Genomic DNA, 15,589 nt, shown 5'->3' on the forward strand with positions numbered 1-15,589 from the left:
AACATGGGATCAAATTTGTCTTGAAAACATTGCATACAATTATATATTTTGAAAGAACACATTCACATAACTTTAATTATAGTAGATTGTTATAACTGTTCTATTTTATTATTGTTGTTGTTAATCCCTTACTGTGCCTAGTTGATAAATGTTATAGGTACATATAAATAGTAAAAAATATACTATATATAGAGTTTGGCACTATCCACAGTCTCAGGCGGCCACTGGGAGTCTTGGAATGTATCCAAGGGGACTACTATACAACACAATTTACATAGCATTTACATAATTTACCCACATCCACAATGGATAGATGTTGTTTAGATCCATATTAAAAGAAACCAACTGTAACAAAACCCCACAAAGGGCCTCCCTGGTGGCCTAGTGGTTGAGTTTCCACGCTTTCATGCTATGGCTTTATTTCGATTCCTGGCCAGGGAGCTGACTCTCCTGTCTCGCCTGCTGCTCCCCTTAGATTTCAGTACATCTGCCTGTTCTGCTCCCCACTCTGTCTCTGGTGAATCCTCTCACCCTTGCACTTCTGGCCTACACCCTGGTTCTTCTATGCCAAAATAAATAAAATCTTTAAAAAAACACACCCACATAGTTGCAATAACCTAGGGGAATACTGAATATAAATATTATACATTAGCTTATCATCAGTGAGGAAGATAAGATAGTGCAGTCAGAGCTCTGAGAAGAAAAGGTATGCAAACACAGGAGAAAAGGATAGTGAAAGAAAAGAACATTCTAGAAGGATGAACTCTTAACAGTACATTTATCTCGGTGACCTCAGATAAATCCGGGAATCGGAGAAGAGGCAGAAACTAAATCAGTGTATGATTTCAGAGGCCTTTCCCAGAACACAGGGAAGACGCCCCAGTTCATTTCAGAAATGGACAAAGAGGTCCCCACACTATTCTCAGAAGGTTCCTGAGTCCAGAAACTGGAAATGCCCCAGAGGAGAAAGGAGGGGGAGGCAGATAGAATTAGATGGAAGACAAACATAGGAGTTACTAAAATGGGGAGGATGGCGTCTCTACACCCTGGGAAAGGATCGGGAGGCAGAAAGAATTCAGGAAAGATACCAATCAGGGCAGCTGGGGCGGAGTGGGGGGGGGTGGGGGGGGGACTGGCAACCTGGACGAAGTATGCTGGACGCTAGCAGAGAAGCTTCTGCGGAGCCACCACCCTGACCTCCCTGAGAAAGGTGATCGACAGCCACCCTGGCTCGCTCTCCTCAGAGATAAGCTCGGCCCATCGATCTCCGTGGACGTCCACGCTTTGCTCCCGGGCGACAGAGCGCAAAGCCACCTACACAGCTTCCCTTTTGCCACCAGGAGGTGCCCTCGGCCCACGGATGAATTTCCAGCGCTGGAAAGCGCCGGGGACTCCCGGTTGCCGAGTCCTGCAGCGGCTTGGTGTGGACGTGGAGACCCTGATGCACCCCCAAACCGCGGCGCCTCTCTGGGCCTCTGCACCAAGCTTCCCTCCGGGGCGCTCCCCACCGCCGGGAGCGGCGCAGGCCACACAGCCGCAGCCCGCCCTGGAGAGAACGCCAGCCCACGCGCGGCGAGCACGCACAGGACGCGACCAAGCGCGGGCTGGAGAGGATGCTCCCGGGGCCAGCCCGGCCCTGCCATCTTTGGGTCCCAGCTTCCTCGCCAATGCTTGCAACGAAAACAAATTTTAATTGTGTTTTCAGCGCTACAAAAAAATGACCGGGTTTGCTGCAGAGGTGGCGTGCCAGGGCTTCCAGAGCGCCCCCGCTGCCCCGGAGGCCGGCCTAGCCCGCCGAGGCGGCCCCTCTCCCGGGACCCAGAGGGAGAGCCTTTGTCACCGGCGCCCTGCCCCCTCCCCGGCGGGCCCAGCAGCGCGCTCCATTGTGACGGAGCGCGGCTCCCGCGGGCTTCTCGCGCCGCCGCCGCAGTGGTAGCGTCCGGACCTCTCTGACGTGTTGCGCCCGCCCCCTTCCTGAGTGCTGATTGGCTATCGGGGCCTGGGGGCGGGCTGACCTCCGCTCCGCAGTGGCGTCACCCGCTGGCTCCGCCCCCGGGATGGGGCGGCTTGGCGCCGCGCCGCGGACGGTCATTTGTAAGCGGCCGCCGGATTGGTTGCCCCGCTCTGAGCGGGGGAGGGGCGGGCGGCAGCGCGCACTCGCGCGTGCGTGAGCTGGCGCGCGAGAAGGGGCCCGGTCGCGCCGAGGCTCGAGCGGCCGTCGCCATTTTGTAGGGTTCTCTCTGACGCGGGAGCCGCCGCCACCGCCGCCGCCACCCGGAGGTGCGAGGGGGTACCTGTGGGTGTGTGGGGAGCCCGAGGGCGGGCTTGACCCGGGCCTTGGGTCTCTCTCCTGGCGGCGGGCGGTTCGGGAAAGACAACGGGAGGAGGCGGGGCCGGACTCCGGAGGGGGCGGGGCAGGGGTCGGGGCCAGTCTTTGTTGGGGCGTCGGAGCGGGAGGTTGGGCGGCTGAGGGGGCTCTTAGTTTGGGGCCGAGGGGGCCTTTTTCTCCTTAGAGTATCTGGAAAGGTGATAGCGCACCGAGGAGAGGTCCAGAGATTTCCCTCCAAAACCTTGTCACCACCCAGATAAATGCCTCTTGACCCCCGCTTGGACCCCCTTCTTTCCTGCCCCCCAAGAGTAGTTTAAGGCGTGAAACAGCTGATCCTGTTACTGGAGTGCGCCTCGTTTCGCGGAGATGACGGACTAGGCTGTGCCTCCTGACCCCGACCTCCTGCTCGCATGTCACACGCGACTCAGCTGCTTAAGAAAAACTAAGGAGCCTGCATGTGGGGGTCTCGAAGGTGCAGAGAACTTCCTTGGAGGCGCAAACCAAAATGCAGTGCCCTGAGATACCCCGCTCCATCCCTAACTTTTGGAAATCTCCTTCCTTCTCTCCCAGGCTCTTGTCAGGATGGTGAAGCTGTTCATCGGAAACCTGCCCCGGGAGGCCACAGAGCAGGAGATCCGCTCCCTCTTCGAGCAGTATGGGAAGGTGCTGGAATGTGACATCATTAAGAACTACGGCTTCGTGCACATAGAGGACAAGACGGCGGCTGAGGATGCCATCCGCAACCTGCACCACTACAAGCTTCACGGGGTGAACATCAACGTGGAAGCCAGCAAGAATAAGAGCAAAGCTTCAACCAAGTTACACGTGGGCAACATCAGCCCCACCTGTACCAACCAAGAGCTTCGGGCCAAGTTTGAGGAGTATGGCCCGGTCATCGAGTGCGACATCGTGAAAGATTATGCCTTCGTCCACATGGAGCGGGCAGAGGATGCAGTGGAGGCCATCAGGGGCCTTGACAACACAGAGTTTCAAGGTGAACACTCTGGGGCCTGGGAGGCTGAGCTGAGTGGGGTCTAGCTCAAGACAGGCAAGCACACAGGACTGTAGGGCTCTGGGGAGGGGGGATTGTCCTCCCATTTTATTTTAGCTGGAAATAATAGATTGTACGTTTACCACTCTGAAGCACAGTTTACTCTTGGAAGCAGATGTTTCCTTTTTTCAGATTTACCAAGATGTTCTGCAACTGTGTTGAATCACAAACTGGGGGTTACTTTACCCTCCAGTCTTCATTCATGTTGCCACTTTAATCTGTCTGGGCAAATAGAGCCCACTGGGAGAGGGAAGATTGAAGTCTGGCTTACCTGCTTCTTTTTTTGTGATCAGGAAGCCTTAAAATATTCAAGCACTGAAATGCTAGGACTTACACTCTTTACTGCTTTGCGTGATGAGTGATGGTAAGAAAGAGGAGGAAAACATCTAGACGGATCCCTGTAGTATAAATCTAGAGGAGTATCTTTTGAGTGCTTAAATTTGTTCAGTCTGTGAACTGTACAAGCAAAGCCAAAAACCACGCCATAGACTATTCATCTACTATTTTTTCTCCAAGGAGAAAAAAAGGAAATTTGTAAAAATACTATGTTGAATGGGGATGATGGTCCTGCTTCTGAGATTCCATTTGGGGCATCATACAGCATATCGTTTATACCGATGGTAAAAAATGTATTGTCTTTAATAGCACAAGAGGTTTTCTGAAGACTCTAGAACTGTGCTGATGTGGTAGCCACTAGCCACATGTGGCTACTGAAATTAAACAAAATTTAAAATTCAGTTTCTTTTGTATTACGTACGTTTCAAGTACTCAGAAGTCACATGAGGCTAGTGGCTACCATATTAGCACAGGTATAGACTCTTTCCAGTAGCATAGAAAGTTCTGTTAGTGTTGTTCTACAAGTTTTTGTTGCCATATCACCTTGGACTACATTTACAGCCACTTTTCAGGTTCATAAATTAACACCATTTTTGCCCAAGCGTCACTAAGGATTGTTGAGGAGCACTTGAGGGTGCTCTCCTTTGCCTGGAAAACAAATGGGAGAAGAAAGTTTGACCAGAAAGGGATAAGCAGGCTGGCAGCTGGTGACTGCAGGTAGTATGTCAGGTGTCTCTGGCTTCTTCAGGGGGTGCCCTGGCCTTTGCCGGCTCTTTAAAACATAGAGCAAAGACATAGATTCTTGCTGCCCTCAGCTAGTTCAATGACCTTGGACAAGGGTTTTCACCTCTCTCTGCTTAGTTTTCCCCACTTACAAAATACGGTTATTCCTGTGGTCCCTCCTTCCAGGGTTGCATTGAGGCTGGAATGAGGTAATCGATGTGAAAGTGTTTTAACAGTAAAATTAAAAAATAATGAAAGGTTAAGTGTTTGCAACAATGCATGTGTCTGTCTTAGGGTTAGAAACTTATTTAAAATGTGATAGCTTTCCCTGTTTATTTACATTTTTTTTTATGTATGTGTTTTTTGGAAAGCTGTTGCACTTTAAACAGTTTCAAAGTGTTATTTGATGGGGAGGGATTGTGAATGGACAGTGGCAGGGAAGTGGGCGCTTTCTCTTGAGAGGTAACAGACAAAATGTGTAAAAAAAAAGTTAAAATCAGGTACAGTTGTGCAAAGATGTTCTGGTAGTGTAATACCACGTGGCCTTATCTTTGTAATACACAGTTGAAGAAAAGGACGGGGCTAAAATAGGTATGTAGCAGCCAGTTAGTTGGGAGTTGCTTTGGGGGAGGAGTGTGTGTTTTAATATAAAGGCAACTTTAATTATTTTAGTGAGTGGAAACCTGAATAACAAGGATTGACCCATGAGATTTTTAGCAACTTCACCAGTGGAAAAGGAAAATCCTTTATTTGGTTTTCATTCTTAGCCTGGCCCTTTGGAGAAAGCACTCTTGAGTTATACCTAGAGATGTTTTATAACCAGCTTTGTTTTTTCCCTCAGACGATTAAGAGAAAGTTTAGCATTGGGTTGCCTTGGTCTTGACTCTTGAAGCTGGGGCAAAGCTGCCCCACGAAGTTTCTTCAGTTAAACAAACAAAAAACAATCTAGATGTCAGTTGGTCGTTTTTATGTATTTTTTTTAAGACTTTCAGGTTACCCCTCGTGAAGCTAGCCTCTTAAGGGCGCCCTTTTGGGCACCTTTTGAACCTGTGTATGTTAATGGCTGTCACTGAGGCTTCTGCTTTGTAGGACTTCAAAAAGGAAGTCCAGAATCTGAGTTTACTTGGATCTTTCAGGACTTGTTTCCTCTTGGCAAGCAGTAGTGAACCGCGTAGCTGTTGCGTTAGCAGGTAGTCTGCATGGGAAGGCCCGGGAGACGCTGCCCTAGTACTCACCCAGGCGGCTAACTGGGGAGTGACATGTAAGACTAGAGTGCAGGTGCCTCATTTTTCCCCCAGTATGTGAACAGCATTAGACTGGAGGACCCCCGTGCTGCAGCTGCGTGGCCCAGCGTGTGGCAGGAGCGCAGCAGTCTCCAGGCAGCCCATCTCTCAGCGTTTGAATCTCTCTCCTGTGTCAGCTTTCCGGAGGAGACACTTTCATTGGACTGGGTTTCTCAAAAATTTTGGCAACGCATTTCAGTAACTTTTGGAGGTCTCAGAAAATTTTTAAATTGTTGGCTCCTCCAAATAGAGTGGTTGAGTTCGATCTTTCAGGTTCCTTTGAGCTGCTCCCTTAAGGTAATAAGCATGGGATTTCTCAGTTATCATAAGGGATTTACATTAGAGGCTTAGTTGCCAACGTTGGAAAGATTTTTGGGGGGGGGGGGACTAACACTTCTATTTACAGATCTTTTGGTTCTAGGTAATCTTTTTACCTGCATCCTCAGCTTCTGCAGAGGTAAATTATGCCACAGATGTTTACACACTTATAAACATCTTCTAAATAAAGAGGGAATGACTGGGCGTAGTAAAAGAAACATCTGTTTCTGGGTTTTGTTTCTCAAAAAAAAAAAAATGACAATCTATAAACGTAAAGAGCAAGTTAAATAGAAATTTTTTCCTTAAAAATGTACTGGATTTCTGGATTGACTGCTTTGTAGATTGGCATGGTCACTTCAGAACTGGAGCACGGGTTGTGTCTTTCGCACCAAGCAATGTCACCATGCATGTTTGAAAGCCAAGTAATTTGTAATTCTCTAGTTATGTGAAGAATAGAGAACTCTACGTTTGGGATATAAGTTGGGGCAAAAAGTCATGTGTTTCTGTTGGAAGCATAGTTAGCATGTGGCACTCATTAACTTCTAAGAATTATAGTGGGGGTCTTTAACTCTCTAGAAATAATGGGGTGGCTAAATGCTGCATTGACATTTGGTTTCTGTGACTGTCAGTGGTGATGGTGGATGCTGCCTTTCCCAGCAACTGGAAGCAAAAACCTGAGCACCTCTGTTTCTGCTAAGAAAGGGTTTTAAGTTTAGAAGCGGCAGCTACTAAAAAAACTGGGGTGGTAGGAATCTTAGACATTGGACAGAACGGAGTTTGACTCAAGTGCCTTTACAGCACTGACCCGCCCCCCTCCCAGGGTCAGTGCATGGCGCTATTCTGGCTGCCGTTCTGAATCAGACTGTTTCCAACAGGGTGGTGGAGCACGAGGCCTCCTACTGCATAGCTGCATCCAGAACAAGGTCTGTTAGAGAGTATCTGGCTGATCGTGGAGGGGGACTTGTTTTGAGCAGCCCTTAAGAGTGACTTGAAGCCCCTGTTCTCTACATCTATGCTGGCTGCTTTTCACTACAATTTGAAAAGCACTGACTTGATCTCCAAAGTCTTAGGCAGTCTGGGACTAAATTACTGCCAGGAATACACCTTTTCCAAACTGCTTTTAAAAACCCTGGATGCTTTCATCAGTGAGGGTTCCTGGGCTCAGTGGTATACAAGCCCCAGCCACAGGTCGCTTCTCTTAGCTGTCCTAGTGCTGGTCATTTCCTGGAAGTATGGCTGTGGCTTGTTTTTATGAGAGTGCAGAAGCCCTTAGGCACATGCAGCATCTTGCTAATAAGTAGCTAATCCCCTGGAGACCATTGTAAGCTACATGGCAGGATGAGATACTGACCATTCCATTCCATGGGAACACACTTTCCCTAAAAACCAGTGCTGCTTCTAGCTCTTGATAGTTGTTCTTGTTGCGAGATCTTGGTTAAGTATTTTTCTTGTCCACAGTAGGCACGGATTCACCCTTGCTGGAAAGGCGGGGTGGGATTGGAATCCGGAGGGTTTTACGACTTTAGAGGCACTGGAGATGAAGCAGATGAGGAGCCAGGTATGCTCTGCATAACCAGTGTAGCTCTCTGGTGACACCTGTACACATGACATAAGCTCAGGCCTATGTGACCCTGAGTGAAGCGGTGAGAGGCTGGTAAGCTACATTCTGAATCTGGCATAACTGAGGTTTGGTTGGATTGATTTGCAGTGTCGGCAGGTTTTGATTCATAGTAACAGCCTTCCAAGTGAAAAGCAGAAACTTCAATCTCTGTCTTGGCAGGGAGGGGAAGGAAAGTTGTGGAAAGAGAAGTAGCAGGGAATCCAGTCTGCCTGGTCTGAGGAGAAAGGACCGCGTGGTCTCTGAGGACTGTTTCTAGCTCCGTCTGGATTAACCCTTCAGCCGCCTCTGCGGGCCTCGCTGAGGCCGCCGCGGCCACGTGGGCGTGCATGCTTGGCCGCAACCCGTCTGCTTCCGTGGGGGGCACATAAAGACTGGCGGTGAGTTACAACAGCTCCTCTCACATCTCTTTCCTCCAGGCAAGCGGATGCACGTGCAGTTGTCCACCAGCCGGCTTCGGACCGCGCCCGGGATGGGCGACCAGAGCGGCTGCTACCGGTGCGGGAAGGAGGGGCACTGGTCCAAGGAGTGCCCGGTGGACCGCACAGGCCGCGTGGCCGACTTCACCGAGCAGTACAACGAACAGTACGGCGCCGTTCGCACGCCCTACGCCATGGGCTACGGGGAGTCCGTGTACTACAACGATGCCTACGGCGCCCTCGACTACTACAAGCGCTACCGGGTCCGCTCTTATGAGGCGGTGGCGGCGGCCGCCGCGGCCTCCGCATACAACTACGCCGAGCAGACCATGTCCCACCTGCCGCAAGTCCAGAGCACGGCTGTGACCAGTCACCTCAACTCCACGTCTGTGGATCCTTACGACAGGCACCTGTTGCAGAACTCAGGTGCTGCCGCCACCTCAGCTGCTATGGCTGCTGCCGCTGCCACGACTTCCTCCTATTATGGAAGGGACAGGAGCCCCCTGCGTCGTGCCACAGCTGTGCTCCCCACAGTTGGCGAGGGCTACGGTTATGGGCCAGAGAGCGAGCTGTCTCAGGCCTCAGCAGCTGCACGGAATTCTCTGTATGACATGGCCCGGTATGAGCGGGAGCAGTATGTGGACCGAGCGCGGTACTCAGCCTTTTAAAAACTGGAGGTGAGAGCAGGGTGGGTGTGGCTTAAGAGATTGCATTTAGTTCCCCTGAAAACAACCCTTGCTTTATAGAGGAGGCTCAAGCCACCTCTTTGCTAGAGGACAGATTCCAGAAGGTCTTAAATATATTGCCGGCTTGGGCCAGAGGCCCACTTGGCCTGTTGAGGTGTTAGTGTGAGAGTCCAACCAACTTGTTCCTTCTGAGAGAACAAAAAACTCGGTTTGTCAGTAAGAATATTGTTCTTTAATCACATGTAAGCAAATCTGGGTTACAGAAAGTTAAAAAATCAGTAACATTTTTTGAGTGCCCTGTGTGTCCTTTACATCATTGAGCTACACAGCAAGCCTTTACAACATTTTCCCTTTACAGACAAGGGCAGTAAGGCTCAGAGAGCACATTGCCTGGAGAGGCATCTGGTAGTTGAGAGGTAGCGCCAGACTTCAAACTCAGGCCTGTCTGGCTCCAGAACCCATTCTCTGCACTGTGCAAGTCACTGGTGTGAGCTGAAGAGCAGTAATGACTGGCACAGTGAGGCTTTTAAGTGCAACTTCAGACTTCTGACTTAATAAAAGCACTACATGAGTCATTAGCCTTTATCTGAGGTAACTCTTCTAATACCGTGTATCTGTAAGCCAAGTCAAGACCTATATATTTTAGGGTTTAGGTCTAAGACACTTGATGGAAAAGCAGAATGTTTTGATACCACTGTCCTGTTCTTTCCTCTTTAGTTATCCAGAGCATCTTATCATTTGTGGGCATTTAAGCCATATTTCTGTGAAGCCTATGATTGCTGTCTAGAGCCTGGTGATTCCTGTTTCTTCCAGGGGTTTTTTGTTTGAGGATTATCTAAGAAACTAGATAAATATAATTTTCTAATGTATAAAATCCCACTGGTGGTGATCCTGGAAATTTAACTTTTCCTACTTCAGCAAATGTATACCAAAAATGTCAGAATGGCAAGAATACTCAGATTTTTTCATCTCAAGATGGACAGGCTTTTCATCTGACTGGAAATGGCGTCGTGGTAGTTTTCTCGTCTCATGGTTTTCCTTGTACCTTGAAATTGAGGCTCCCCTGAATGAAAGCCCTATTAGCAAGGTTAAACTGAATTTTCAGAGTATCTTACCCCTTTGGTGTATACAACAAAATGAAAGGAATTTGCCCTTTTATGCAGTGAAAAGCAGATATGGCATGTACCTGTGGTAAGTTGTATCTTAGTGACGTGGAAAGACTTGGCACCTCCCGAGACCACGCATTCGTGTGTGTGAAGTGGGTAAACTTACAAAGGTGTGTGGAGTTTGCCATTAGTTTTATTGCAAATGCAGGTGGACCTACCATGGGGTGGGATCTGCCTATAGTAAGGTGGTATCATCTACCAAGTGACTTCTGTTTCTCTCCAATGTTTCAAAGTTAAATATTAAAGTAGTGTAATGTGTTATTTAAAAGGGTATTGCTCTAGGATATGTTAAAGTGAATTGTGACTGCAAGCAGTGGTTGTTCATCTAACCTCTTTTTAGTGATGACTTTTAAAGCAACTTACCTTCCAGGTGTGAACCTCAAATGGACTGAACAACCCTGAGTTGGTTGTAGTCCCAGGAGCCTGATGTTAATGAGGCTGCCAGGATGAAACACTCCAGAACTGTTGGGGATCCAAATTCAGGTCTCACCCTGGCAGAACTGATTCAAGAACGTCACAACTTTTGAAGTCGATTGACACAGATCAAGACCAAGATTTGACCCTTTGTAATAAGTAGAGGAACTTGGTGTGAGTTAACTTCCCCCCTCCCTCCCCAGCCATGGGTGTCCGGAGTTCCCATCATCGATGGAAGAATTAGAGAATTTTAAGATTTTTTTCTTTTGACTTGGTAAGGGAGCTGTAGCGGATCAGGGGAACTGATGGAATTGTGGCCCTGGAGCTGTGAGCTCTGGACATGCAGGTGTGCTGGAGGGTGAATGAGCCTCTACCCTTACAGCCTTTGTGACCGTCATTTCTGAAGACTGTTTACTGTGGAAGATTAGAGCAAAGCAAATTTAGGGTAGTGTGATTGGCCACCTCTGATGTCTCGGCATCTTTTGCTTCTCCTCAACTCCAAATTACGGTTCTTCATGATGTCTGTGTGCCCTCTGCTGCAGCAACAGTAGTCTGGTATCACAGAGGTTGTCTTGCCCAAAAGATGGAGAAGAAAATGAGAAAGATGTGTTCACCACCAACACAACAGTCTTCCGGATAGGCCGCGCCTTGCTCTGTGTGTAGCTATGCATAGGTTCCTAGCCGAAGCCACTGTAGACTTCTAGGTAATGAGTGAGATGTAAGTTTGATCCAGTCTGACTTGGTTTTGTTTTGTTCTTTTTCCCCCCCCACCCCGGAATACAGAACGGGACCAGGAGCCAAGCTGCTCTCCAGGCACTGTGTAAGCCTCTTGTGTTGTGCTCTCTTTCAGGTAGGATAATTGCGGACTGAACCCTCGGGCTGCGGTCATATATGAGAACTTGCTCCGCGCGGTCCCCTTTGCCGGGATGTTTCCATTGCTTCATGTTTCAGTAAACAAAGGAATTTGTGACCAACTATGTTTTCTTTCTTAATTTAATTCTTCTAAGTTGACTTTTCTTTCCTCCTGATACTAGTCCTTGTAGCTTTTCACTGTTCTCATATTCTCAGCCTTTGAGCAGCGCTAGGTAAGGATTATGCTGGCACCCCCTTTTTCCTGTACAGTGGAACCCTCTTATCTTGCTTTCCGTAGGAGTTGAGCCCTCTCCCTGCCCACCTGCAGCATCTCCTTTCCCTTTAGAATGAACATGTAGTGGCAAGCCGCCTTTTGCTCTTCTGTTAGCTCTGGACTCTTAACACTGACGCTAACCTTCTGAGATTGCTAGGGCCGTTGGGGTGTTGGTGGGGTTTTTGTTGTTGTTGTTTTGTTTGTTTTGTTTTTTTTATGTCTGACCTGTGATCGTGGTACAGCAATAGCTGAAATTTAGCCTTGTTTTATTCTACTCCTCCCACCTTTTTTTTTTTAATATTTTGACAAATAAACATTTTAACACTTTGCTTGTGACTATTATTTACCACCAGTATCTTATGTTTCTTCCCAATTGTGGAGCTCAAAATTCAAATGAACAGATGTCTGAAACTTAGATGTAGAAGGAAAGTTTTAGTGAGGTAAGTAATATGGCTTTAACAATGGGTGGGGAGGAATTAGCCAGAACTTTGAGGCATTGATAGATAAATAGCCTACTGCTGGTGGTTAGGCGCCCTTTCTCTTAAATAATCAGAGCTGCTTTTTCCAGCTAAAGGCTAGCAAGCTCAGCTGAGCAGTAATAGAAGCCAGCCCCAGAGAGACCTTACAGCAGGAAAAGGTGAGCCAGAACTTCCCCCTCCCCCATGACTTACCAAGTTGACTCAGTTTGACTTCATACTTATGTTCATAAATACACTTACAAACTTCCCCTTCCCATAATGTTAATATTCTGCGAGGATTAGAATATTCTGCAATAAATGGAGTTGTGGTAAGTCAAAAGAGGGGAAGCTTATGTTAGTATTTTGAGTAGGAAAGTAAGTAGTAATGATGGGCAGTGACAGCATTCTGCTATAAAATAAGATTTTTTTTTTTTAAAGATTTATTTATTTATACAAGCACTGGGTACAGTCAGAAGCACCGGAGGGTGAGAGAATTCACCAGAGCCAGAGCGGGGAGCAGAGCAGGCAGAAGGACCGAAGTACACTGCTGAGGGGAGCAGTGGGCGGCAGGAGAGGTCTGCACGCCATGTGGGACCCTCCTCCGGTGGCCGGCGAGCGGCCGGGGATCGAACTGGCGCTGCAGAGGCTGCGGGCAGCTTCGCAACCCAGCGCTCAACCGCTGCGCCACCGAGGAGGCCCTAAAATAAGATTTTTAAAAAGATTTCTGGACATTGTAATTTATTGTTGGTGCTTAGATCCCCATAAAATGATCAATGGTGGACTCAAATTTTACTGTATTTTGTGTGGAAACGCTGAAGGTAAATTCTGAAAGTGAAATTTTATTACCTTGCATTGTCCCCGGGTATTTTTATACATAAAATAATGCTCAACATAGGTGAAGCAAAATTTCCATTTTTTTTTTTTTTTTCTTTGAAATCTGAGGCTGGCCTGTCAGTACACACTCCAACCGCTGGTGAAGTACACAAGCCTTTGTTAGCCACAGGCTTCCCCAGCCAGGCATAGGACTGTTTTTTACAGAAAAGACAAAGATACTGGGATTTCCTTGTGATTGATGTGCAAGACACATCAAGGCTCTGTAGCAAGGCACATCATAAAGACAAAAATAATTAAGTACAGGTATTGCTGGCCTCACCGAGCTGTTTAACTTACCTTGATTTCTATCTCGCTAGCAGGAATCCAGCAAGGGAAAAAGTTGGGATCTCTGCAATAGTTCTATATCCGCATGCCCAGCAAAACTTGGGCTGTGCTAGAATTGTCTCTGTAGTTCACTGGGTATATGAAATGGGGCTAGTAAAGCAGAAAAACCAAGTCCTTAATGATAATTAGCTAATTAGTGGCGACTGAGTACTTGAAATATGACTCACAAAGTTGGACTTTTGAATTTTGTTATAGTCAATAGTGGCTACTGTATTGGACAGCACTTCAGATGGTAAGATAAGTTTCTTACAAGAGAAAAAGGCTTGCAGAACCATATGAAATATTTTCTCCTTAGAAAACCTTTTCACTCCCCACAAAATAGGTAACAACGAGAAAGGTTTTTTTCCAGCCCATGTAAGAGGATTGTTTCTCACCCTCAGTCCTTAGGTGAGAAACTGCATGCTGCAGGTGCAGAGTTCCTTTTACTTACCAAGGGCAAGTTTCTCCATATAGACCATTTTCAGAATACCAGGATGCCTTGCACACGAAAAGCTCCTGAATTCACTTATTTTATCAGGGATTTGAATTCCTCTATGAGCCAAGAGTTGGGTGATAAAAGAGTGGTTCATAGTAGAGAAGCAAACCTTAATTACATCTGTGATAAGTACTGTGGAGGAGTAAGTGCTATGAGAATATTTAATAAGACTAACTTTGGGAGGTAGGTGGAGTTATTCCAAAACCAGAGACAGCACATTTGAAAGCCCCTAAACAGGATGAGTGTGGTGTCCATTAGGAACCAGCAAGGAAGCTCTGTAGCAAGAGGTAGAAACCTGAAGGGGGAAGTTACAGGTAGACAGTTCACCAGAGCCCTGTGAGCCATGGTAAAAGAATTTTCCTCTAGCCCTAAGGCTGTGAAGCTATTAAAGAGTTCTAAGGTTAGGGGCAACGGGATCCGACCTTTTCCTGAAAGATCACTGAATGGAGAGGACCAAGGAAAGAGCTCTAGGTGAGGTTTATCTGATACACAACAGGTTTCCCCTGGGCATGAGGCCAGTAGAGTTGTTTTATTTTAAAAGAAGAAAAAAAATTGTAGACAGGAAAAGGGCCAGGCCTGAGGACATGTGATTCAAGGGACCGTCACAGGGACAGGATTTAAGTCACCGAGGCTGCGTAAGCCATCACATGGGCTCTGCTTCTCTCCTGAGTTGCTGCGCTCCTGTTACGGCACAGGCCCCTCACAAGGGCTTTTGCACAAGATACCACTAAGGTAGGACAGAGAAGATTAGGTCTCTCAGATCTCTAAAGAGAACTGAGTCAGGATGGTATGATGAAAATGGGAATTGCTGAGAAATTAAAGTATTCTGAGTTCAGAGAACCATTATTTGCCATCCTACAAAATACAGCTTTGTGCTTTAAGATTTAGACTCATCAAAATACTTCCATTCTCTGACATAGAATTACACTCATCAGCATCAATCGAGATTGTGAGAGCTGTAGAAAGCCAAGGGCATATCTGGCCTAGGTGGGGTGAATACTACCCCAGGCCATACATCTTGCATTCCTTCCTGAACAATCAGTAGGTTGAGGTGGGCCTACCCAAGCAAGGCCTAGCCAGAGCGACCGCACTCAGCGAGGCACTTGAAATACAAGGCGAAATAAACCCCAGCCTGATTTCAAAATTGCAGCCTGAGAGAAAAGCATCAATTCCCCTCGCTGGTGCTCCAGAACCCCCGGGGTTCTCTGCAGCATGGTCCCTAGCGTGGTGGGGAAGTCACAGACCTATGAAACTGCAGCTCCTACTTGGCAAGAGCCCCCACTGCAGCCCAATCCCTGCAGGCCTGTCTGGTAGCCTCAGATCTACCCCTTCTCGATTCTCATCAACGCAGGGAAGTTGGTGTGGGGCAGAAAGACACTAGGCCCTCAGTGTATGGCTCAGAGATTGTCGGAAGGGCTGAAGAGCACTGGTGGCTGCAAGGCAGCCCATGAAGGGAAGCAACTTGGCCAAACTCGTTTGGCCTTCTAGTTTGTCAGGATTTGGCTCACAAATCTGGTCCTCAGAGATGCAGTGCCTCCTTCCTAGGAGATTTGCGGGGTTGGGATGGGGTGAGGAGAAGGAGGGGGCAGAGAAGACAATTAGATCAACCCAAGGGAGCCCACAGAGGAGGGGAAGGCCTGCTGCCATGATGCAATCAGTAGTGCCCTAGGTTTTCAGGCCCTTTGAGGATCCAGGCCAAACCCAAACCTCATGACCAAGGATCCGACAGACTCCATGACTGGGCCATCATCTCTGCTAACCCACAAACTCCAGGGTGCAGCAGCCTTGGCTCCCCCAGTGACTGTAGTAATAGAGGTTTAGAAAGCTTAAAATACTTGGATGCCCCATTCACAAAAGAATGAGGAAAACAAGGCCCCAGATTCCTGGTGCTGTTCACCACAGCAGAAAGCTGCAGTTAGCAGCTACTGAAATGGAGACAGCAGCTGGCGGTCCTAGCGCAGACCCCACC

The 15,589-nt window shown here is 47.9% G+C and overlaps 1 protein-coding gene across 1 annotated transcript; it reads left to right on the plus strand.

Annotated features, from left to right (window-relative positions):
* Window positions 1-2,905: 2,905 nt before the first annotated feature.
* LOC311169804 (RNA-binding protein 4) lies at window positions 2,906-8,745 on the plus strand (the record flags this gene model as incomplete). Its single annotated transcript, XM_084232063.1, has 2 exons — window positions 2,906-3,323; window positions 8,078-8,745. Exons 1-2 carry the CDS (start codon window positions 2,912-2,914, stop codon window positions 8,743-8,745), a joined length of 1,080 nt encoding a protein of 359 aa, XP_084088189.1. The 5' UTR covers window positions 2,906-2,911.
* Window positions 8,746-15,589: the final 6,844 nt, after the last annotated feature.

The sequence above is a fragment of the Talpa europaea genome (genome assembly GCF_964194135.1).
Source record: "Talpa europaea genome assembly, chromosome: 1".
Classification (NCBI taxonomy): Eukaryota; Metazoa; Chordata; class Mammalia; order Eulipotyphla; family Talpidae; genus Talpa; species Talpa europaea.